At 42.5% G+C, this 26,494-nt stretch overlaps 1 protein-coding gene across 1 annotated transcript; it reads left to right on the plus strand.

Annotated features, from left to right (window-relative positions):
* The first annotated feature begins 6,560 nt into the window (after positions 1-6,560).
* On the plus strand, positions 6,561-26,443 carry Drg1 (developmentally regulated GTP binding protein 1). Its single transcript, XM_027387256.1, has 9 exons — positions 6,561-6,719; positions 8,081-8,204; positions 9,490-9,665; positions 15,716-15,785; positions 18,432-18,601; positions 22,548-22,678; positions 24,414-24,581; positions 24,741-24,863; positions 26,005-26,443. The coding sequence occupies exons 1-9, from the start codon at positions 6,678-6,680 to the stop codon at positions 26,102-26,104; spliced, it is 1,104 nt and encodes a 367-aa protein (XP_027243057.1). The 5' UTR covers positions 6,561-6,677; the 3' UTR covers positions 26,105-26,443.
* The last annotated feature ends 51 nt before the right edge of the window (positions 26,444-26,494 follow it).

Raw genomic sequence — 26,494 nt, forward strand, 5'->3', positions numbered from 1 at the left:
GCCAAGCCGCTGGAGCTCCACTGCCATGTGGGCGGCCAAAATAACACACAGAGACTTAATATTAGGTACAATGCTGCTGGCCAATGACTAGGATTTCTTACTTGCTAGCTCTGTCTTAGTTATCAACCATAACTATTAATCCATATATTTTATAAGACATTATTATTATTATTATTATTATTATTATTATTATTATTATTATTTTGGTTTTTTGAGACAGGGTTTCTCTGTGGCTTCGGAGACTGTTCTGGAACTAGCTCTGTAGACCAGGCTGGTGTTGAACTCACAGAGATCTGCCTGCCTCTGCCTCCCAAGTGCTGGGATTAAAGATGTGCGCCCGGTTTATAAGACTTATCTTATGTAGGACCCCGGCAGAATGCATGCTATCTTCCTGGGATCACATGGCAGCTCCACAGAGAGAAGGAGGAAAAGAGCAATTTTCTGCTTATTCCTACTTATATTCTGAGTTGCCTGCTATGTCTCTTCCTGCCTGGATTACAAGACTTCTCTTTTACTACATTTCCCAGAATCCTCCTCAACTCCTTAGTCCTACCTAAATTTCTGCCTCATTGGCTGAGCAGTGCATTTACTCAACAGCCAATAAAATAAACATATACTCAGAAGGACATCTCCCAACACCCTTGAGTCCTTCTTAAGGTACCCTTGCCTTTTCCTGTGTTTTTGAATGTCTTTGCTGTTTTCCTTCAGCAGTTTCAGAGGCCCAGGTCTAACCTTGAAGGCCTTATCCATTTTGAATTGATTGCTGTGCAGGGTGAGAGTCAGGGAAACAGTCTCATTATTCTAGTAGTGCACATCCATTTGTTGAAGAGGTTGACTTTTTCCAATGATTTTATTATTTGAGAAACTCATATGTGCATATAATATGTGTTAGACATAGCCATGCCATTTATGAAAAGTTCCTTCATTCCAGTTAAATGGTGACAATTTCCCCAAAACCACAGTAATTAGCATTCCAGACTTGTTTTCTTAAGTTCCTACCACAGACCCCTGTAGACTCCTCCTAATGGCTACATAGGAGACATTTTATCTGCCACCTAACATAAATGACTGCTCACTGGGACTCCTACAGTGCCAACTGTTGGCCTAAGGGGGACTCCAACCTCTTTCCTTCCTCTGGGCTTCTGTTCCATAACTACCCCAACTTGTAAGGGTATATGGTAGATTATATGATTCTTTCAGGGACCTCTTTGTGTGTCCTCCCACCAAGAAAGACCTGCACTGTTTTTGTTTGTTTGTTTGTTTTCTGAGACAGGGTTTCTCTGTGTAGCCCTGGCTGTCCTGGAACTCACTCTGTAGACCAGACTGTCCCCTGAACTCAGAGATTATTTTGCTTCTGCCTCCCAAGTGTTATGATTAAAGACACGGCACCACCACCTCCAGGCTCTGACTCCCTCTTCTGACCTCCTCAACTACCAGGCATGTTATGACAGGCAAAATGCTCACACATGTATAATGTAGCAAATAAATGTAAAAAAAAAAAAAAAACACAAAGAAAAACAGTATATGGAGTTGGGAGGGAAAACTGGTTGGGATGTGTGTGGCTTAAATTGCTTCCTAGGGAAAGACATACTAATGTCACCCTTTCTCCTAAGGTCCCAAAGGTCAATCAAGGTCCCATTCTGCCGAAGTTTACTCTGGGAAACAAATCAGTTTGTTGGTCTCCCTTACAGAGGTAAAAGAGTGGTTACTTACAGAAGTGTGGGTGCTCCTCCCCTCAGCAGGTCTCACCTCCCATAGGGAAGAGGGATAGAGGCCCTTCTAGTCTTCCCAGTCTAGAAACTCCAGCCCCTCTGAAGCACAAGAACTTAAGGTACAGTCTTACATAATAGGTAATAAGGAGCAGCTGAATGACCAGGTGAGGTTCTCAAACCCTCCGGCCCCTTCATGGGGGTGTGTAAAGGGTCAGGGCCAGGGCCAGGGTGGGATGGATATGATGTAGATGTCCCATTTAGAGCTAAGCCCACCACAGTCTCTTATTCTCTGTACCTTGACCCATTGTCATTGCCATCTACTGTAAAAAGAAGTTTTTCTGACTTGAGAGAGAGAATAATCTGATGGTCTTGGGAGATGGCACCAGCCAATGACTGTTTTTAAACAACTGTATCAAAAATCAGGTAGGTCAAAAAAAATCGGGTAGGTCTCTCATAATGGTTCTATGACTTCTAAAAAGTGTCACAAGCTGGAGACAAAGCCTTCATTAAGCATATGGGAGACATCCGGGACCCAAACTATAGTACTGATTCACCACTGTTGTTATCAACTAGCATTTCTGATTTTTCCCTTGTAAATTTATATCCCATTCAATTTTTGGAAACCACTATGGGGGCTGGAGAGATGGCTCAGCAAGTTAAGAGCACTGGATGATCTTCCAGAAGACCTGGGTTCAATCCCCAGCATTTCATTAACTGGTGTGGTGTTGTTACAGGCTTGTCATCCCAGTACTCAAGAGGTGGAGACAGACATATCAGGAATTCAAGGTCATCTTTAGCTATACATAGAGTCAGGGGCCAGGGTTAACCTGGGATAACTGAGACCCTGTTTCAACAAACAAACCTCCTTCCTTTTTAACAGCATGGTAGGGTTCGATTTGCAGCACACACATTGAGGCTTACAGCTGTCTGTAACTCTAATTGCTGGGCATCTGAAGCCTCTGTAGGCACAGCATACATATGGTGTGCAGACATCCGTGCAGGCAAAATATGCATACACATAAAACTTTTTATGAGCTGGTTGGTGGTGGCGCACGCCTTTAATACCAGCACTTGGGAGGCAGAGACAGGTGGATCTCTGTGAGTTCAAAGCCAGCCTGTCCTGAGTTCCAGGACAGCAAGGGCATCACAGACAAACCCTGTCTCGAAAAAGAGTATGTCTTTTCTTGTTTGATTTAATTTCAAGTATATGAGCATTTTGCCTGTGTATATGTCTGTGCACCTTATGTGTGCCTGGTATCCTCAGAGGCCAGAAGAGAGCATTGGTCAGGTTCCTTGGGATTGGAGTTACAGATGGTTGTGAACCCTCATGTAGGTGCTGGGAGTCTGCAGAATCCTCTGCAAGAGCAGCCAGGGCTGTCAACTGTTGAGCCCATCATGCTCCTTTTTCTTTCTTTCTTTCTTTCTTTCTTTCTTTCTTTCTTTCTTTCTTTTTTTTTTTTTAAGAAAACAGGAACAAAAAACATGCTACTGGGAAGCCAAACATTAGAGCCTTGTCTGTCAAGGAGTGCTTCTCAGAAAACCGTGAAGTGAATCAGATAGGCCTGATGAAATGTCATAGCCAGAGAAAACATTGTTGAGCATAAAAGCAAGTGCTACAGCCTGGGCTACATGACACCCTGTCTCACAAAACCATCCTACTCAAGCTGATACATCTAAAACCAATGCAGTTAGTTTATAATGGTTAAAATCTGGTGAGAGGAGCCTTTTTCTGTTTTAGGCTTTTTGTTTTCTGAGATGACGGCCCATGTAGCATAGGCGACCCTTGAACTCTTAATTTTCTGGCCTCCACCTCCTAAGTGTTGAAATTACAGGTGTGCCACCACATCTGACATTAGTGTTCTATTTATTTATTTGAGACAATCTATCTTGAACTCACTGTGTAGCCTAGGCTAGACCCACACCCACAGCACTCTGTTTGCCTCAGCCTTGTGCTGGGATTACAGGTGTGTGCCACCAGATCCAGTTTTACATATTTATTCTATTTTTTAAAATGATTTATTTTTATGTGCATTGGTGTTTTTTCTGTGTGGGGGTGCCAGATTCACTGGAACTGCAGTTACAGATGGTTGTGAGCTTCCCTGTGGGTGCTGGGAATTGAACCCCGGTCCTCTGGAAGAGCAGTCAGTGCTGTTAACTTCTGAGTCATCTCTCTAGCCCCCGGGGTTTAGTCTTGTTCTATAGCAAAACAGGACCTCCCTGTAACAAGCAGCTGAGACTGGGTGGACCTGGGCTATGGATGTAAAGAGCAGAGTTTAAGGGTCTAGACTTGCTACTGATATGCATGCATAATAACATTAAGGACAGTATCTGATTCACTCTCTGCTGTCCCCAGATCTATCACAGTGCCAGACACCATCAGAGCTCAGTAAATGATTATCGGACAAATACAATGACCACCCAACATCTTTACCCTTTAGTATACTATGGACAGTGTGTTCCAGCTTTGAACAACAAAATGGTTAACTTAGCTGCAGGCCTGATGTGACAGATTTGATAAGGAGAGCCCTCCTCTCAGAGCAGTGATGCCTTGAAACTGTCATCCAATGAACTCCATGAGCGAGCACTCCAGGTTAGGAAGGGCTGCTGATTTGATCTTATCTGTCTTTTAAGAGCATCTTTGATCATGCCCTACTCCAGCTGGACTTCCTTGCCTTCTCTTCCCTTCCCCACTACTAATGGTGCTAGATCCAGTTACCTCATTATTCCTTAATTTATTTATGAAAAGGCTGAGGTTAAAGAAAAGAAGCAAACCCCTGGGTCCTTCGGGAACTTTCTGTAAAAGCTTTCCTTTCACTTTCCCCTCCTTTCAGCCAGATACAATATCTCACCATTGTCCCTGGCAAGCTGGAATAGTTTTTATTTACAAACTTATATAAATAAACCTTGCTCTGGCTGGGTGGAGGCCATCTGTATGGGCTAAGTCTGGACTGTCCATTCCCAATGGATTAATCTATCAACAAGAACTCACTTACACAGAGCAAGTCTAGCACAGTGATCCAGGGCAAGCTGACTACCTTGCCATCAAACACTTGAGGGAGAGAAGTAGTTTTAAAATTTAAATTTTATTATTACACAGTAATTTGTGGGCAAATCAATCTTGTATAAAATGGAAACACAGAACTATGTAGAGGACCAGTGAGTTGGCTCAGTGGGTAAAAGTGCCTCCTGCCAAGCCTGAGGATCCAAGTTGATCCCTGGCACCTATACTGTCTTCTGACCTCCACATGAACAGAAACAGGGAGCTGGAGAGATGGCTCAGTGGTTAAGAGCACTGGATGTCCTTCCTGTAGGACCCAGGTTCAATCCCAGCACCCACATGGCAGCTTACAACTGTCTCTGTAACTCCATTTCCACGGGATCTGACACAGTCACATCAAAGCACATAGAATAAATAGTATATATAAAAAGAATGCCTCTGCCTTTAATCCCAGCACTCAGGAGGCAGTGGCAGGCAGATCTCTGTGAGTTTGAGACCAGCCTGATCTGCAAGAGCTAGTTCCAGGACAGCCTTCAAAGCCACAGAGAAACCCTGTCTCAACTCTCCCCACCCCCCCAAAAAAGAATACCTTCAGAGACATAACATACTCTAAGTAAAATATATAATTTTCAAAAAATATAAAGAGACAAATAGAAGCAAGCAAAATAAGCTTAAAAAAAAAAAAGAAAAACAAAAAGGAGTCAAAACTGAAACGTGGGCCAGGAGCGGTGACATACTCCAAAGACAGGATCTGGTTGAATTCCAGATCATCTGAAACTATACAGTGAGATACTGTCTCAGAAGAAAAACAAGACCCCACCCCCACCCCGCCCCAACTAAGTAATAACAAGGTGAAGGCTCCTTTTATGTCCTTCATCTCATCCCACTGATGGGAGACTAAGCAGTTTTCCCTCCAGGTTTGTGTTCAACTTCTGGGTCCAAGGGACCCTCCAGGCTTAAGTTTCAGGAGTCGCTGACTTTACAGGAAACAAGAACCTTGCTAAAGGATTCATTGTTTTATGTACTTTTCCAAGAATGTGCTTTTTGGCCTGGTGTGTGGCAGTTGAGTGCTTGCTGTGAACGCAGGAGACTCCGTTCCCTCATCAGCACCTGAAGCAGGACGTTTCTGTACTTTTATAACCATACCTCTCTAAATGTACTTCTAACAAGCAGCAAGGATGGCATTACTACAAGGTGCAGTTCTGACTGTGCATCCAAAAAGCCAGGGACATTCTTCCAGCCAGACTACATGTGCACCTTTCAGTGGCTGTAATTCTATTTTACAGGATAGAGGTGCCTTTCTTGTATCTATTCCCTTCTAATGAGTGTGTTAATATAATTTCCAATTTTTCAATATTACAGCTGCTCTCTCTGGAGTTCCTCAGTCAATCCACTCATTAGTTGTGGTTCATCGAGTGCCACCCTATCTCCTCGGGGCTCCTGGCAAACAAAGGATCCCTCAAAAATCCTTTTTTAAAATATATTTACTCCCCCCGCCCCCCCCCCCAAAGGCTGAAGATCCGGCTCTCAACAACCTAGGAAGCCGAGGTCACCGGGGCGTCTCCCCAGATGAGAAAAGGGGTCCCTAAGCATCTGCACGCACTTTGCTGGGTGCCAGGTCTGGGTCTTTTGCAGCTCGCACGCTACGCACGGAGCAGACACGGCGAGCGCAGATCCGGCGGGGTGGGGCCGAGCTGCGCGCGATCTTCGGCGCGCTCCAGGAGGCCAGGGCGAGCGACCGCTCTGGTCATCGCGGCCGCGGGCTCTATGACTCCGCACTAGCTGGCGGAACGGGGAGGAGTCGGCGAAGAAGGCGGAGACCGCCGGGCACCGTGAGCCTCGGCGCAGACCTCTCGCGGAACTGCGTCCCGAGAATTAGCAAGTCCCGCGCTTGCGCACTGCAGCGGTGGCCTGTGGCACGGAGCTAAGTAGCGTGAAGGCCGGCGTCGCCTCGAGCAGTCGCAACCATGAGCGGGACCTTAGCGAAGATCGCGGAGATCGAAGCCGAGGTAAAGGGCGCAGTCGGCGCTTCCTCCCGGGCGAGCATCACTTCCCAGGCGGTGCCGCTGTCCCGACGCACCGTCAACAGTGTCGGGGCCCTGCTCCTGCCCAGCTTCCACCCCGGAGCTCCCAACTCCCTTCCGCTCCTCGGTCCGAACTTGCACATCCTCGGCCCCTAATCATGCAGCTCCTCCCTGAGCTCCTCCTTTGGGCCTAGGCCCCTCCGCTTCCATTAGCCGGCTCCTTGTTCCACCTGCTGGCCCCTCGCGCTCGGCTCCTGCCTCCCACATCCCACACCCGGTATCCGCTCCGGTGTTCAGCGCACGTCTCGATATTTCTGGTTTCCTTGCTTTTCTCTGGGTCACACGGGCTTCTGCTCAGACTTCCATGGTGTGACCACGTATTTTAAAGTCTTGCCTACTCTCCACTAATCCTGGTGATCCCCCTTAGCACGTCTTGGATTTTTGGCGGTAAAAAAAAAAAAAATCTGCAAGTAAATTTATTCTACCCAGATAGCGTGATACCTAGGAAGTTTTAAATGTAGTGGTCCTGTTTTAGACCATGTCCAGTAGAAAGGAATCCAGCAGATGGATTTTAACCCCTGTGGATAGGAATTGGAATAACCTTGGTGCTGTCACATTGGATCTCATTTCTTTTTCTCTGTAGTGAGGAAAATGAGCTGGGTGGTGGGGAGAGTGAATTTAGAGCTCGTGTGTGTGTGTGTGCGCGTGTGTGTGTGCGTGTGTGTGTGTGTGTGTGTGAATTTAGAGCTCGTGTGTGTGTGTGTGTGTGTGTGTGTGTGTGTGTGTGTGTGTGTGTGTGTGTGTGTGTGATTTACTGGAGTCATTCTGACCTGTCATATGGGTCCTGGGATTGCATTTAGGTCTCCAGGCATGGCATTAAGTTCATTGACTCTTTGAGTTTATTTAGTTGGCTCTGGATTTTCCCCTCCCCATTTTCTTTTTTTGAGAGACAGGGACTCTCTACATAGCCCTGGATATCCTGGAACTATATAGACCAGGCTGGCCTTGAATTCAAGAGAGATCCATCTCTGCCTCCAGAGTGCTGGGATTAGCCAGGCTTGGGTTTGTTTGTTTTTGAGACAGAGGTAGAGGCAGGTGAAAGTGAGTTTGATGCCAGCCTGGTTTACATAGTGAGTTCCAGGACAGTCAGGACTACATAGAGAGACCCTGTCTCCAAAAGAAACCACAAATAAACAAAAGAATAAATAAATAGATGAAATGGGTACACTGACATTAGTAGGACCTAGAAAAACAAAACATCTTGCTCTCAGCTTTTGGGAACATTCGAGATACTTTATCTTGTCTGAAATGCTGCAGGTTTGTGACTGTGATTCTTCCCTTATTAGATGGCCCGGACTCAAAAGAACAAGGCTACAGCACATCACCTTGGGCTGCTTAAGGCTCGTCTTGCTAAGCTTCGAAGAGAACTCATCACCCCTAAAGGTGGTGGTGGTGGTGGGCCAGGAGAAGGTTTGTGGTTCTATATAATATGTGTGTATGTGGTTCTATATAATGTGTGTGTGTGTGTGTGTGTGTGTGTGTGGTTTCTGTTAAACTAATATGGGGGGGAGGGATGGGCGGACGGAGGGAGGGAAAGAGAGAGTGTATGTGTTCATTTTTATTTATTTATTTGTTCTTTTTTGGGGGTGGGGGTTTCGAGACAGGGTTTCTCTGTGTAGTTTTGGAGCCTGTCCTGTAGACCAGGCTGGCCTCGAACTCACAGAGATCTACCTGCTTCTGCCTCCCACACTTGGGGATCAAAGGTGTGCACTACCACTGCCCAGATGATTTTTTTTTTTTTGGTTTTTCGAGACAGGGTTTCTCTATGGCTTTGGAAGCCCAGATGATATTTTTAATTTATGTATATTCGGGGCATGGTGGTGCATGCCTTTGATCCCAGCACTTGAAAGCAGAGACAGACAGATCTCTGTGAGTTCCAGGATAGTCAGACCTACATAGTAAAACCCTGTCTCAAAAAAAAAAATTAAAATTAATTTGTGTGTATATGTGATTACTTGTTTGTATGTGCACTGGTACCTTTGGAGGCCATAAGAAGCAATCAAATCCCTTGGAACTGCACTTAGAGCTACCTAGTGTGGGGTGCTGGGAACCAAGCCTGGGTCCTTTGGAAGGGCAGTGAAGAGCCACCTCTGACCCTATGTTATTTGTTTTGACTGGAGGGGTGTTTTGCCTTTGTGTATATATCTGTGTACCCTGTGTATGAAGTGCCTCTGGAGGCCATAAGAATTTATCAGATCCATTGGATCTTTTGGGACTGGAGGAGTTACAGATCACTGTGAGGTACCTTGTAAATGCTGAGGATTGAATCTGGTCCTTTGCAAGAGCAGGTAGCACTCCAGCCCCAGTGTATTGTGTTTTGGGGAGAGGACCTCAGATATTCCAAGCTGGCCTCTAAGCTTCTGATGCTCCTGTTTTTTACCTCCCGAGCACTGGGATTACAGGCATATATTACAGGCATACCTGGGTAACCTTCATTATTTTTTGGATGAATACATTTGTAATCTTTGGGCCTTAAATATTATACTAAAAACTGCTATGATTTAAGTAATGAAGGATTACATTGTTTTAATCAAGTACTGTATTAAATTGAATTGTGAATTTTATGCTTGAGTTCTATTTCAGAAGTAAGCTGTAGAAAGTTAGAGAAACACCAACAAAAATGTGAAAGGAATTAGGTGATTTGTAATGCATCCAAGGATAACTCCTGACTTTTTGGTATTTATTGATGTTTTAGGTTTTGATGTGGCTAAGACAGGTGATGCTCGGATTGGGTTTGTGGGTTTCCCGTCTGTGGGGAAGTCAACTCTGCTGAGTAACCTAGCAGGAGTGTATTCTGAAGTGGCAGCTTACGAATTCACTACTTTGACCACCGTGCCTGGTGTCATCAGATATAAAGGAGCCAAGATCCAGGTAAGTAAGATTTGCAGATCAAGAAAGGAAAGAAATCCATTGTTTTCATTTACTTCAGAAGCACTGTATTAGTAGCCCACAGTATGTCAGGTCTATTTCTTTCTTTCTTTCTTTTTTTTTTTTTAAAACTTTTATTTATTTTTATTTTCTATGCATTGGTGTTTTGCCTGCATGTGTGTCTGTGAGGGTGGAACTAGAACTGGAGTTATGGACAGCAAGCTGGGTGCTGGGAATTGAACCTGGGTCCTCTGGGAAATGAATCAGTTCTCTTGACCGCTGAGCCATCTCTCCAACCCCGTCTATTTTATTTACTAAGGCCCCGCATCTCTTAATAGTTGCTACATTAAACAGTTTAACAATAAAGTAATACAATGAAGTAGGGCTTATGAAATACGTGAAAAAGAAGGAACTACTATTTTATCATAATGGGGGAAGAACATATGAGATAAGGCTTTATGTACAAAGTGACTTTGGGAAGTGAATATTTATTTATTTGTCCAGGAAGAATTAAAAACAAGCAAAAAACAATTGTACTGGTACACCTTATGGTGACTTGATATCAGGGCCTTTGTTTATGCTAAGGAAGCCGAGCTTTATTTATAAGACTTCAATATTTAAGTTATATATTTTACTCTGTAAAGGTACCTGAGTTTCAGTGGTTTTTTGTTGTTGTTGTTTTTTGGGATTTTTTTTTTGGTTTTGGAGACAGGGTTTCTCTGTATAGCCCTGGCTGTCCTAAAACTAGCTCTGTAGACCAAGTTGGTCTCGAACTCACAGAGATCTGCCTGCCTCTGCCTCCTGAGTGCTGGGATTTAATAGTGTGCCCCAATACCACCCAGCTTTAATTTTCTCTTTTTTGTAGTTTAATGTAAAAAAAGTTTGGTTTTATCCTTGCATTGTCATACTTGCCTGTCATTATACTTTGTTCCCATCTGTCTGTCCTAACCCTGCTCTTTGTACTTCTGCCTTTGTGGTCCCTTCTTTTCCTTCTTAGTTAATCCTGATTCCTGCAAGTACTCTGTTGTCCTCTCTATTTCCAACCTCTTCCTCCCATCTCATGATCTCCTTCTAGTTTTGTGACTTGTCTTAGGTATAACTACACACACACACAACACACAAATTTTAAGTCTGCACCCTATATTAGAGAAAACATTAGGTATTTGTTTTGATCTGGTGTATTTTTCTTAATGTTTTCCTGTTGCATCCATTGTCCTGCCAGGGCCCTGATTTCATTTGATTTTGTGACTGTATAAATCCTATTTTGAATAATGTGTTCCACATCTTTTACATATTTTTTACATATTTAGCTGTTGGTAGACACATAGACTGCTTCTACTTTGGTTAATTGTGAATAGTACAGCATATATTTATATTTTATTAATAAGGGATTTACTAGTTACTAGAAATACTTTTTAGATTCATAACTATTAGAAGGTCTAATAGTTATTAATCATTTGTTAATTACTTTATTAATTTTTTTTTTTTCTGGAGACAGAGTGTCTCTGTATAGCCCTGGCTGTCCTAAAACTCTTTGTAGACTAGGAAGGCCTTCAATGTAAGAGATTGGCATGACTCTGCTGGGATTAAATGCATGCGTCACCATGCCCGGCTCTACTTGTTAAATTTTTGGAGGCTGTCCTGGAACTAGCTCTCGTAGACCAGACTGGTCTTGAAATCACAGAGACCCGCCTGCCTCTGTCTCCCGAGTGCTGGGACTAAAGATGTGTGTCACCATGCCCAGCTCTACTTGTTAAATTTATAATAAGTGATCATGGACTTATTTATTATGTATACAGTGTTCTGTCTGCATGTATGCCTTCATTCCAGAAGAGAGCACCAGATCTCATTACAGATGGTTGTGAGCCACCATGTGGGTGCTGGGAATTGTTCTTGTCTGAAGAACAAGCCATCTTTCCAGCCCTAACTTGTGGTTTTTTTAAAGACAAGGTCTCATGTAGTCAGACTAGCCTCAAATTTAGTTTGTAACTAATGATGACCTTGTAACTCCTGATCTTCCTTCTTCTACCTCTGAGGTGACCATAGACCTGTGCCACTGTACTTGGCGCTCAGACCTTTTCCATGGAGTATGTAGTGCATCTATCTGAAGCTTTTATCTGAAGCTGTTTTTTGTTTTCTGAGGCAGTATTTATTTTCTCTGTGTAGCCCTGACTGTCTTGGGACACACTCTGTAGACTGGGTAGGCCTTGAACTCAAGAGATCTTCCTGTCTTTGCCTCTCATACACTGGGATTAAAAGCATGTGCCAACACTACTTGGGTTTTTTTGTTTGTATTTGGAGGAGGTGGTTGAAATTAATTTGATGTGGGTTTTTTGTTTTTTTTTGTTTTTGTTTTTGTTTTTTTTTTTTGGTTTCCCTGTGGCTTTGGAGGCTGTCCTGGAACTAGCCCTTGTAGACCAGGCTGGTCCCGAACTCACAGAGATCCGCCTGCCTCTGCCTCCCGAGTGCTGGGATTAAAGGCATGCGCCACCAACGCCTGGCTGATGTGGGTTTTTAAATTTTTTTGTGTCCTTGGGAATTGAACTGAGGACTTTACTCATCTTGAATATCTAGCCCTAATTTGAGACTTTGATTCGTGTGTGTGTGTGTGTGTGTGTGTGTGTGTGTGTGTGTGTGTGTGTGTGTGTGTGTGAGAGAGAGAGAGAGAGAGAGAGAGAGAGAGAGAGAGAGAGAGAGAGAGAAACTGCCACTACAATCAATATAGTGACCTTATGTAGTTAACCCTTTATATTTATAGGGTCTGTATTAAAGGATTCAACCATGGATTGAATATGTTTCTGAAAAAAAAATTGTGTATATATTATTTACATAGTATTTGTATTAGGTATTAAAAGTAATGTATCAAGAGTTTTTTATTTTGTTTTTTTTTTTTTTCAAGACAGGGTTTCTCTGTAGGCTTGGCTGTCCTGGAACTCACCTGCCTCTGCCTCCCGAGTGCTGGGATCAAAGGAGTGAGCCACAATCATAGCCCAGTGATCTCCGTTAGTGAGTAATCGCTAATCAGTTTTTTTTGTCATACTGATTTCCAAAGCAGCTGTACAAGTTTGCACTCCCATCAGCAATGGAGGAATGTTCCTCTTTCTCCATATCCTCTCCAGCATAAGCTGTCATCAGAGTTTTTGATCTTGGCCGTTCTGACACTTGTAAGATGGAATCTCAGAGTAGTCTGCACTGAGTAGTTTCTTGGTTTGGCCTTCTTTGTATTGTTACAATTTTTGTATTTGCTACACAATCAGGTGTGTTCCTTAAACTTTTGTCTACTCCTCTTGGTGCCTGTTTTGCAACAGTTGTTGCTATTCTATCACCTTGTCTAATGGTGGCTTTTAGTTCTTTTTCCCACTACATATGTTAGTTGGATTTCTGTATAGAAGAGCTGCCCTTCATTCATTTATTCAATAACTTATATCAATGTGGGGTCCTGTATATTTTATTTTATGTGTTATAATTCAGTACTGTTAACTGGCCAGTGGTGGTACATGCCTTTAATCCTAGCACTTGGGAGACAGGCTGGATATCTTGAGTTTGAGGCCAACTTGGCCTCTAGAGCAAGTTCCAGGATACCCAGGGCTACACAGAGAAACCCTTCTCACCCCCCCCCCCAAATAATTCAGTACTATTATTACTCACATTTTACCAGCTTTTACCATTAGAATGTTCTTTTTATTGTCTCCTGTCTTTTATGTAAACCCTTGTTCCTTTTTCTTTTGGGATATGGTTTTACCAGGTAGGCTAAGCTGGTCTCAAGCTCAGTGACCTCTGTGTGTTGGGATTGTAGGTGTGCACCATTATCCTTAGCAGTATTGTGATTTATTGAACGAATTGAAAACCAGCAGACATGGTGCAAGCCCTTGTGATATTCAAGATGATGTAAAGGAGTGGTTGCTGTCTTAGAATTTTATGTAATCATGCAGTTTTGTCCAGTTTATTTTGTGTATTTTGCATGTGTATGTATAGTGTGGTGTGCGTGTGCGTGCGTGTGTGTGTGTGTGTGTGTGTGTGTGTGTGTGTATGTATGTATGTCTATATGTATGTATTTTGTATGTATATATGTGTGTGTGTGTGTATATATAAATATATATATTATATATATATATATATATATATATGCATGTTTGTAGGCGTATATGGGGGGTTGTGGGCATGTGTGTATGGAGGCCAGAGTTTGATGGCAGGAATCTCCCTCATTCACTTTCCACCTTTTATATTGAGTCAGAGCCTCTTACTTGAACTCAGTGCTTGCCCATTCAGCTAGTCTAGATAGTCTGCTTGCAATGGGAATTCCCTGTCTGTCCTTCCAAATCTGGGTTACATATAGGCTGTCACACTCTACTGGTGTATGAGTGGGCCTTAGGGATCTGGTTTCAGTTCTCATGATTTTGTTGCAAATGCTCATCTACAGAGCTTTCTCTGCAGGATCTTAGTTACACATTTACTAAAAGTACACAACATTTAGTATACACTAAGGAAAATAACATCCACATAGTCACTTGTGAGGAAGATAGGATTTGATAAAATAGGTGTGGTAGCATTTGTAGTTCCAGCACTTAGGAAGTGGGTGGAGGTAGAAGGTCCAGAAATACAAGGGCATCCTCACGTACATACTGATTTCAGAACATCTTAGATTCCATGATACTCTGGGATCTCAAAAATGTGGGTTCTCTGAGACCACCTTGCCTGGGAGAGTAATGATCTGAATGAAGCAAGAAACAAATCTGGACTAGACAATGGTGGCGCACACCTTTATTCCCAGCATTTAGGAGGCAGAGGCAGGCGGATATAGTTTGAGGCCAGCCTAGATTACAAAGTGCATAGCCAGGGAAACCCTGTCTTGAAAAAATAAAAAATAAAAAGAGAAATTCCAGTTCAATACTTAGAGCTGGTCTTGGTTCAGACTTTTTTTTAAATTTGTTTTATTATTATTATTACTATTATTATTATTTTGTATTTTATGTGTATGGATGGTTTTGTCTGCATGCACATTTGCACATCAGAAGAGAGCACATTGGATCCCAAGAGACTACAGATATAGATGCTTATTAGCCACCACCATGTGGGTGATGGGAATTGAACTCACAACCTCTAGAACAGTAGCTAGTGCTTGTAACTGCTGAGCCCCTGGTTCAAACTTCTAGAGTCTGACAATAAGTAATTTATTTTAGGCATATTTAAGAATAGTATAATTTGGAAAAACATTTTCTGATGTAACACAGTCCTTTGTGTACAAGGAGGTGTATTTACATCAAAACTCTTCTCAAAGTGCATGTCACTTCTTCCATGAATAAAATCGTGCCGGGCGTTGGTGGCGCACGCCTTTAATCCCAGCACTCGGGAGGCAGAGGCAGGTGAATCTCTGTGAGTTCAAGGCCTGGTCTCCAGAGCGAGTGCCAGGATAGGCTCCAAAGCTACACAGAGAAACCCTGTCTTAAAAAAAAAAAAGAGGCCAGGGAGGATCTTGTGTGGTCTTAGTCATACTGATACTGTAGAAGTCATCTGGGTCACCTCTGGTCCTGCTTGTGGGATCTTGGTATGACCTGGCCCTACAGATGTAGAGGGGTCACCTAGAGTATTAGCCCCTCTATTCCTTCTGGGCAGAAAACAGGTTAACATTCCTGACATCCCTTTTGTGATCTGTGAGTGCAAAGACTTTGGTGTTAGATTGTTGGATTTGGGTCTCATAAAGTTTGGATACTAGAGAAATGAAATACTGGTATTTAAAAGAGGATACTAGTGAAAGCCCATCCCACGTGAAGGGATGCTCTCTCAGCCTGGACACATGGGGGAGGGCCTAGGCCCCGCCCAGGATGATACTGTGGAATTTGGGGAGCCCCCATGGAGGGGCCTTCTATGGGAAGCAGAGGGGGGGAGGGGGCTGTTGGGTGGGAGAGGGAGAAGGGATTGACATGTGAAATTATAATTTTGTAAAAACAAAAAAATAATAAATAAAAAAATAAAAAAAGAGGATACTAGGTAGTGTGATTGATCTATTCAGATTTATAACTGGCTCCTTCTTTTCACTGTTCTTTAACTTACAGCTCCTGGATCTCCCGGGTATTATTGAAGGTGCCAAAGATGGGAAAGGCAGAGGTCGTCAAGTCATTGCAGGTGAGTGGTCTGGGGCTGCCATCTGCAGATACAACAGATAGCTTCGGTTGCATAACACTGTTCCAGTTGTTCAGTCCCTGTAAGTTCTGGACTTGTAGATATCATTTGTATTGATTGTTTTTTCCTGTGTGATCTTTGTTTAGTAGAAATCTTAATTTTGATAGATTCTAATTTGCCTTTAAAATTTTTTAGATTTATAATATATATTATATTATAATATATATATAATTTATTAGTAGTGCTCAGCTTGCGTTGTCTATGTGCTCCACATGGTCTGCCTAGTGCCTGGGGAGGCCAGTGAGGTGGCTTTATCCTTTTGACTTGGAGTTTGTAAGTTCCTGCCACCATGCCTGCTTTTTTTTTTTTTTTTTTCCCTGAATTCTGGGGATCAAACTCAGATCCTGATGTAGACAGTTATGTACTGAGCTGTCTCCCCAGTGTTGAAGGTGTTTTGTAAATTGTTACCTTTTCTGTAGGCTTTGTTGTTAACGTTTATTTTTATCTTTGTGTGTGCTTTGTAGTGTAGTGACTGTGGTGGTCTGAAGAGTCCATTGGATCTCTTGGAACTGGAATTATGGATGGTTATGAATGCTAGGAACCAAATCTAGGTCCTTTGAAAGGGCAGCATGTGCTCTCAAGCATTAAGCCATCTCTCCAGCCCCAGACTGAATATTGCTAACATTTATGATGTTTTTGGTTTCTGTGACAGAGTATGTCACTGTCTGACAGATACAGTCCAGTATGTCAGGGAGGACCTCACAGAACTCTTATATTGGTCAGAGGAGAGATGGAGAGAGTGAGAAAGAATGAAAGAGGGGTGTGTAAATAACCTGTAAATACCCAAAACATTCAACATTGCTAGTCATTGTCAACACACAGAGAGATCATTAAATAGTGGTTAGTAATACCACTGACTGTTGGTAAGGACATGAAGTACTTGACTTTTTAACTCACTGCTAATGGGAATACAAACTTATATAAACACTTGGACAAATAACTGTTTAACAGTTTCAGATCACTTTTTTTGTGATATGCAACAGTTTATCTAGGAAAAATGAAAACATACCAACAGAAACACTTGTACATGACTGTGTCCCATTCCTTCTGTGTGTCCCTGTCTGTGTCTCCCCCATCCCCCCCCCCCATTTCTCTATGTAATAGCTTTGGCTGTCCCAGGCCTGCCTTGAACTCACGGAGATCTGCTTGCTTCTGCCTCTCAAATACACAGATTCACATTATACTTCCAAATAGAAAACAATGCATATGTTCTTCCATAGGTGAATAGCAGGTAATAGTTTACTCACTTATAAAAAAGATAAGTTACTGATAACATACACAATATGGTTGAATCTTAAAAAGTGCTAAATTAAAAGATTTGAGCAGAAAAGAATACATTTCATTTTATTCCATTTATGTGGAATTTTTAAAAGTAAAACTTTCTATGGTGATTGTCAAGGAATAAGAGAAATGGTCTAAAAATGGTACAGCTTTTGGAGGTGATTTGAGTGTTCTGTATATTTTGATTGATTTACTTTTTTTTCGGGTGGGGGGGAGGGGGAGGGGGAGAGGTGTTTCGAGACAGAGTTTCTCTGTATTGCTTTGGGGCCTGTCCTGGAACTCGCTCTGTAGACCAGGCTGGCCTCTGCCTCCCAAGTGCTGGGATTAAAGGCATGAGCCACCAACGCCCGACTTGATTGACTTATTTTTGACATAGTCTCCCATGGCCTAGTTGACCTTAATTTGTTTCGGTAGCTGAGGATGTCCTGATCTTCATGCTGGGATTGCAAGTGTCTGCCACCACGTCTATCTTACTATATCTTGACTAGTGTGGTGCTTATATCATTAAATCATCTGCAAAACAGCTGTAGTATATTATTGTAAATTGTAGTTTGATAAGGCTGATTAAATGTATGTTAATTGAGGGCTGGAAAGATGATTCAGTGGTTAGGATCACCAGCTGGCCTTTACAGAGAATCCAAGTTTTATTCTCACCCACATAGTAGCTTACAGCTCTCTGTGTTTCCAGTTTCAAGGGATCTTCTGTGTGGTAGTCAGGCAAATGCTCATACCTATTAAAACTCAAACCAAATACATGACTGTAATCATGTAATACAGGTAATATAATCTGGTTTTTATTTTAGAGTTTGTATTTTTTTTTTTTTAAAGATTTTTATTTATTTATTATGTATACAGTCTTCTGCCTGCATGCCAGCAGAGGGCACCAGATCTCATTCAAGGTGGTTTTGAGCCACCATGTAGTTGCTGGGAATTAAACTTAGGACCTGTGGAAGAACAGTCAGTGCTCTTAACCACTGAGCCATCTCTCCAGCACCCTAGAGTTTGTATTTTAAAATGTTTTTAAGCTTATTTTTTAGTTTATTACTCAGTTTATATTATTAGTTTGATTGTCTTACTCATGTATAAAAGATGGGCTGCTGTTCTGGGTGATTGTTTGATAACTTTAAGGTATGTACTGTGAATTGATAGCTAGAATAAATCTTTGGTAACCTTAAGCATTTTATATTTTTATAACAACAAGAGAAAAAAGGTCATACTCTAGGGGCTAGACAGAAAACACCTTAGTTTGAGTTTTTGGGTAAGTAAAGGCTGTATGCATTCAATTTAGGGTATCATTTTTACCCCCAGTGGCCCGAACATGTAATTTGATCTTGATTGTTCTGGATGTCCTAAAACCATTGGGACATAAGAAGATAATTGAAAATGAATTGGAAGGCTTTGGGATTCGATTGAACAGCAAACCCCCCAACATTGGCTTTAAGAAGAAAGACAAGGGAGGCATTAATCTCACAGCCACTGTAAGTGTGACTTGGGGTGGAATATTGATTTAAGGGATTGGCATGAGAGTGGATTTGAATGTGCAGAAATTGGTAATTTGGAAATTTTCTGGCCTTTTCCTGCTCTTATTGAGATAATCCAGTGACCTTGTAATGACTGATAAGAAAGACATGGAGACATTAACAGATTGACTTTTTCAACTTTATTTTGCCTTTTTAGGTCTCTACCTAGGGTAGTATAAGCATTTGGACAATATTACCATAAAGTAGTTGCCAGTATCCTATGTTTTAATTTATTTAACATGAATTTATAGAGAACTAACGAGAGACCAAGTATTCTTTTAAGCTCTGGGAGTGACAAAGGGAGGGAGGATATAGAGAAAGACAGAGTAGTTAAGAACCCTCATTCTTCTGTAAATGAACAATTAATGAGGAAAATATAGTCTATTAGATTGGTAAAGTAGGGAAAGGTGAGGAAGCTGTTCTCCACTCCCCAGACCTGAGGGTTGGCCTGAAGCTTGCAGTGTACCTGAGATTAATCTTGAATTTCTAATACTGCTTCTGCCTCCTAAGAGCTGGGATGACATGTTTGCCAATGTGCCTGGTTTCTGGGCTTTGAATCCAGGGCTTTGTGCATTCTAAGTAAGCATTCTACAAACTTAACTATACAGCCCCAGTCTCTAAGGCTACCTTTCTACTTCTTTCTCTTCTTTGAGACAGGGTTTCTCTGTGTAGCCCTGGCTATATTGGAACTCACTCTGTAGACCAGGCTGGCCTCAGTCTCAGCAATCCACCTGCCTCTGCCTCTCGAGTGCTGGGATTAAAGGCTTGTGTTACCATGACCCACAGGGCTACCTTTTAAGTGCATTGTTCAGGGAAATACTCACTGGGGTGACATGAGAATGTCACTCCAGGGGATATCTTAAAGGTGTTTGTGAGTGTAGGTTTCTGAGATAGATACATGAAAGCAGCATAGTGAACACGCAAGAAATGAATTCACTGCATAGGGCCATTTGTTATAGTTTGACCTGTGGAATAACCTTGATTTTATCCTTTTTTTTTTTTTTTTTTTGAGACAGGGTTTCTCTATGTAGCTTTAGAGCCTATCCTGGCACTCGCTCTGGAGACCAGGCTGGCCTCGATCTCACAGAGATCCACCTGCCTCTGCCTACCAAGTGCTGGGATTAAAGGCGTGTGCCATCAACGCCCGGCATGATTTTATTCATTTTTATTTCAAGCATATGAGGGTTTTGCCTGCATATTTGTATATCACATATGTGTGGTGCCTGAGGACACTAAAAGGAGGGCATCAAATAACCCTGGAGTTACAGAAGGTTGTGAGCTGCCATGTGGGTGCTGGGAATTGAACCCAGGTCTTCTGCAAGAGCAGAAAGTGCTCTTAACTACTGAGCCATTTCTCCAGCCCCACATTTAACTTTTTTATTTTTTAGTGTTTTGCAACAAGGTCTTTTATATACCAGGCTGGCCTTGAAGTCCTGATCTTCCTTCCTCCTCCTCTTAAGTGTTAAGAGTCAAAGGCATATGATACCACACCCAACTTTTGGACTTATGTTCTATTGGGATCCTAATAAGCTTTCGTATTGAATTGATTTAAGCGTTACAATGAAGAAACCATGTAAGAGGTTGTTCCAGTGCTTCTGTGAAGAACTGGGGGCTTGTAGTGTATTGGCATACTCCTGTAATTTTAGCAGTTTGGAGGTTGAGTCACCCTAGTTGTGAGTTTGAGATCAGTCTGGGCTACATACCAAAACCCTCTCTCAGAAACGAAAGGCTTTGGCTAGGCCTGGTGGCACACACCTTTAATGCCAGCATTAAGGAGACAGAGGAAGCTGATATCTAAGTTCTAGGACAGCCAGGGTGATGGGGGTGTTCTGTGTGTATATGTTTCTCTTATTGGTTGATGAATGAAACACTGATTGGCCCATAGAGATAGGAGATGGGTGGGACTAGGAGACAAGGAGAATTCTGAGAAAGGTAGGCAGAGGCAGAGAGGCACCGCACCGCAGGAGATGCCATGGAGGGGCCAGGAGGATGGGATGCACCGGGTGCTTCCGTGAGAGAAGACCATGTAGAGATACATAGATTAGTAGTTATGGGTTAGTAATTAAGACAGAGCTAGCCAATAAGAAGCCCTAGTCATAGGCCAGCAGTTTATAATTAATATAGCATCTTTGTGTGCCTATTTGGGACTGAGAAGGGCAGCGGGACCTGGTGGGACAAGAAAATTCCAGCTACACCAGGGTTTCACAGAGAAACTCTGTCTTGAAAACAAACAGCAAACAAACAAAAGGTTTTTATTTTATGCATATGGCTGGTTTGCCTGCGTGATACATTAATGTGTGTCTGGTGCTTGGAGGGCAGAGGAGGTTTCTTTAGACAAGAGTCACACTTTGAAGCTGCAGCTAGCCTGGAAATATCTGTGGAGACCATATGGACCTTGAACTCAAGAGTTTTGCTGCCTTCTGCCTGCTGATTCTGTCATTAAAGCTCAGTAGAGACTCCTTAAAAACAAAAAAGGGGGGGGCAGTGGTTGAGGGGTGGGAGTGTTGAGGTGGAGGCAGACACACACACCAGTGCTTTTTTTTTTGTGGAGGTCAGAGGAGAAACTACAGAACTAAGTTCTCTTCCAACCATATGGGTCCTGAGAATTGATTTCAGGCTGTCAAACTTGGCAGCTGGCCCCCTTACCTACTGAGCATCTTGCTGACCCTGAAATTTTCATTTTTTTTAATTACATGCTCATATACATGATTAATGCACAAAGCACAGATCTTTAATACCTGCATTTAGGAGGCAGAGGCAGGCTGATCTCTGAGGGTTCAAGGCCAGCCTGGTAAGAAAGAAAACAGTTTAAGACAAAGTGGGGGAAGGAAAACTGAAGAAAATTAGGCTGTTGGAGACCAAATAAAGACAATATTTCAAAAAGAAGGGGAGTGAGCAGTTTTATCAGTTGGTGCAGCTTTGATGTAAGAATTTCCCCTGAGTTCAGATTAACATAGGTTCAAGCTATTTGTCCCAGAAGATCTTCCCATTTATTTTGTCATAATATTTGACCTTTGAGTTCTTTGAATTAATATGCTATAGCTGATGTTAATAGCTCTGTTAGATGGTTTGAACAACAGGTTTGGGGAAGTGATTGTCATGTTGATATTGAATTAGTACTGTACCCTAATGGCCTGTTCTAATTAGCTCCTTATAGATGACGTCATCTATTATTGTCACATTGTGAGACTTCAGTGTCTGAATTGGGAATAGGTTATGATACAGACACAGTTTAGCACATTACACACCTACCTATGAGCTTAGAAAGTTTTTTTTTTAGTTATATTCTACTATAAATTAATTACTTTCCTCCAGGGCAATGTAATTTTAATTTGTTTTTTTTTTCTTTTTTAGTTTGTTTTTTTGTTTGTTTGTTTCTTTTGAGACAGGGTTTCTCTAGCTTTGGAGCCTGTCTTAGAACTTGCTCTGTAGACCAGGCTGGCCTTGAAGTTTCTGCCTCCCAAATGCTGGGATTAAAGATTTGTACCACCACTGCCTGGTGTGAGTTTAAACTTTATCTAGGAATTTTCAGGCACAGGGTTGGGGATGTAGCTCGGTAGGGTGCTTGTTTAGCGTGCACAAAACCTTGGATTTAATTCATAGTACCACATTAACATTAACAGAGTGTGGTGTTGCATGTCTATGATCCAAGCACTTGGGAGTTATAGTTAGGAGGATAAAGGTCATTCTTGGCTACTTAGTGAGTTTGAAAGCAGTCTAAAAAGAAAAGTACAGAGGCTAAATATGTGCCACACGAACTCAGGCAGAGGCAGGTAGGTCTCTGAGTTCCCGGCCAGCCTTACTATGAGCTACATATACATAGTAAGACCCTGTGTCCCAAAAAAGAAAAGTATATGGTCCCCGTCCTCCCTGATTTTTTTTTTTTTTAACTCTATCCATTCAGTGCCCTCAGAGTGAATTAGATGCTGAAACAGTGAAGAGCATCCTGGCTGAGTACAAAATTCACAATGCTGATGTGACTCTGCGTAGTGATGCCACAGCTGATGACCTCATTGATGTGGTAGAAGGAAACAGGTACTCAGTGTGTCTTGGTGACTAAGTTTGACGCTTATGACTGAAACTAACAATGGGCTGCAAATCTGGAAGATTTGGTGCAACCCAACCGCAGCTCTACAGTTGTCCTGCTGCCTACAGTGGGGTCTTGAGTTCTTCACTGTACATGGGGGTTAGTCTTCATTTCTAGCTTCTTCCCTTGCTCTGCAGTTTGCTTAATGATGGTGTTATTTGCTGTTTGAGTTATTTGCTGTGTGTGACCTTTGTTGCCTCTTAAGCTCTTCTGTCAGGTGGTAGATGAAGAGGGGGCTTGGTCAGTCTGCTCTCTCCAATTATTATTTGAGCAGTCATAGGCCATTTTGCAGAAGTCAGAGCACCAAGATGTGTCCATGCATCCTAACTGTATATGGCTGAAACCTCCATTAGCACTTTAATAATTTGAACCACTTTGTTGCAGTTATTCCTAACATTTACACAGAATCTTTTTAGTTTGTTTACTTGAAGAATTTGAGTAACTGAAAACATGCTTTGAGTTGGACGATTTACAAGTGAAGCAATTAAAATCTGAGAAGTTACAGCTTGTCTAATTACTAGTAATCTTAACTGTCATATTGATTGTACAGTAGTGGTATAGCATTGGTAAATGTTATACTTAAGGAAAAGTTTATAAAGGCACACATCTGCAATCCAAGAGGCAGACAGATCTCTGAATTCAAGGACAGCCAGGACTACACAGAGAAACCCTGTCTCAAAAAACAACAACAACAACAAACAAACAAACAAACAAAAAATAGTTTTAGTCTTTAAAAACAGTCATGAGCTGGGGCTATAATTCACGATTCGGTTTAGCTTACCGTGAACTGGCTGAAAAGAAGAAAAAAGAAGGATGTTGTTTGAAATTACAGGTGTATATGCCAAGCAGTGGTGGCACATGCCTTTAGTTCCTTCAGAGACAGGTAGATGTCTGAGGTCAAGGCCAGCCTGGTCTACACAGTGAGTTCCAGGACAGCCAGAGTGGTGCACAGAGAAACCTTCTCTCGAGAGTAAGAGAGGTAGAGAGATCATAGGCATATCTTTTGGGCGGAGGGGTTGAGACAGTAGCTTGCTATTGTATGTTTACCCTGAACTTTGGGGGATGTACCTTCCTCCACCTTCCACTGCTAGCATTGCAGGCATGCGCCACTCTATTTTTGTTTTTTCTTTTCTCCTTTAAAAACAAAACAATACAAAAAACCCTTATATTCTTAAATTTCCTAGGAACCAGCCTTATGTCTGAAACTAGGGCTTGAGTTTTGGTAATTCTCAATCTATAATTCAATTTTTAGACTTTGTACTTGCTTACTTTTTAATTTTTACTAGTTTTTACTTTTAGATGTATGTGTCTGCACCTGTGTGCAAGTGCCCAAGGAGGCCAGAATAGGGTATTGAGTCACTAGAGCTATAGGAATTAGTGAGCTATCCAGTGTGGGTTCTGGAAACCAAACAAAGTTCTGTGGGAGAGTGAGTGCTCCTGGCTGCTGAGCATTTCCAGTTCCTTGTGTTTATATTTGTAGAGAACTTAAAAAAAATTGTCATCAGTGTGTGTGTGTCTGAGAGAGAGACAGAGACAGACAGATATGTATTCTTGAATGTGTGTACGTGGTGCAAACGTGGAGGTTGAAGACATTTTGTAGAGTTGGTTCTCTCCTTGTACCTTATTTGAGTTCTAGGATCAGATTGGGTCACCCAGCTAATAGCTTTTCTTCTCCTTGTGTAGAGTTTACATCCCCTGTATCTATGTCTTGAATAAGATTGATCAGATCTCCATTGAGGAACTGGATATCATTTATAAGGTGCCTCACTGTGTACCCATTTCTGCCCATCACCGATGGAATTTTGATGACCTGTTGGAAAAGATCTGGGACTATCTGAAACTAGTGAGAATGTAAGTCTTCAGATTTGTCTGTGTTTTAGGGGTAGAAGTAAAGTGCTTCCTGTTGAGTGCTCTGCTCTCAGATTGGAGATCCTCCTGGCCTGATGGCAGAGGCAATCGAGGGTTGCTTTGTGTTCAGCACATGACACTTGTGTCTTTCCTGTGTTCTAGTTACACTAAACCCAAAGGACAGTTACCAGATTACACCTCTCCAGTGGTGCTGCCCTACTCCAGGACCACGGTGGAAGATTTCTGCATGAAGATTCACAAAAATCTTATCAAAGAATTTAAATAGTAAGCATCATGGCATGTGGTGCTTCCTTTTCTTGTGAGCTACTTGATTTCACAAGTAGTGAATCTTAGAGGAGGATTCATAAGGCAGGATTACACTCTCTTTATGTAGCCCTGGCTGGCCTCTGCCTCCCGACAATTGGGATTATAGGCATGTGCCAACAGGACTGCCTCCCCTCTTAATGTTTGTTTCTATTTTATGTGTATGTGTGTCACATGTGTGCAGAGCCCAGAAGAAGGCATTGTCAGATCACTTGAAATAATATTTGTGAGTCACCTGGTATGGATGCTGGGAATCAAACTTGGGTTCTCTGCAAGAGCAACATATGCTTTTATCCCTGTTCCATCTCTCCAGCTCCCTCTCAGTGTCTGAAAGCCTTGCATACCTAATTGGAGCAAGAGGAGTTTCAGAAGCCTTTTCAGCTCAGGAGTGTTTGCTGGGCCGTAGGTTCCTGCTTGCCCTCACTAATTCACCTTCCTTTTTGGCAGATACTCATTTTAGCGGGTGTGAAATGGCTTAGTGGATAAGAGTGCTTGCATTGTAAATAAGAAGACTTGAGTTCAAATCCCCTACTCTCACATAAAAACTGTGTTTGGCCCTGAATGCCTGTAAGCCCAGCATTATGGGTTAGAGACAGAGGGTGCTGAAAGCTTCTTTGGGTCTTCTGGAGAAGCTGTAAGTGCATTTAGCTGCTCAGCCATCTCTCTGTCCCAGGTGGTTGTTTTTTGTTTTTTATTGGTTGGTTGGTTTTTTGAGACCGGGTTTCTCTATGCAACAGCCCTGGCTGTCCTGGAACTTACTCTGTAGACCAGGCTCGAACTCACAGGCAGAGATCTCCCTGCCTCTGCCTCCCAAGCAAGTGTTGGGATTAAAGGTGTGTGCCACTACTGGTTCAGCCCCCATTCTTTTGCTTTCCTTCAATTCACTATGGAATGAGAGCAATCCCGTGATTTCTTGAAAGCATTTGTGTGTGAGGTTCCAGTGTGCTACACTGCTGTGGAAATGGCTTTGAGTGTGTGCCCTGATTTGGAAGAGAGCTTTGAAGTCTGTGTCTTTTAAGAGCCAGGATGCTAAATCTGGTAAGGCAACTGGGGCTAAAACTGGTTGTTACTCCACTGACTATCTTTATTCTTTTCTATACAGCGCTTTGGTCTGGGGTCTCTCTGTGAAACATAATCCTCAGAAAGTGGGTAAAGACCATACATTGGAAGACGAAGACGTCATTCAGATTGTAAAGAAGTGAAACCTCTGCTGGCCAGCCATAGCAATGTTCCTTATGACCAAGTAGCCTCCTCAACCCTCTGTCTTTGGCAGCCATTGGATTGTGGTACAGGGATAGATGTGGAGACTCCAAACTGGGACATCATTTGTCTTTTTTTTTTTTTTTTTTGAGGTAGGGGCCCATTTATTTCAGGCTGGCCTTGAACTCTGTATCTGAGGCTCCCCTGGAATTGTCTTTATCCATCAGCCTCCATCTCCCAAGTGTTGGGTTCACCAGTGTGTACTTGCATCTCAGCAACACCACCTTTCTTACCTTGGTATCACTTCTCTTGAACTGTATAAAACCCTGATGGGCCCGTTGGCTGTGTGTCATTGTCTGATTTGCTGTGGGGTGAGCTGAATGAGGAAGCGC

Source organism: Cricetulus griseus (genome assembly GCF_003668045.3).
Source record: "Cricetulus griseus strain 17A/GY chromosome 1 unlocalized genomic scaffold, alternate assembly CriGri-PICRH-1.0 chr1_1, whole genome shotgun sequence".
In the NCBI taxonomy this organism is placed as follows: Eukaryota; Metazoa; Chordata; class Mammalia; order Rodentia; family Cricetidae; genus Cricetulus; species Cricetulus griseus.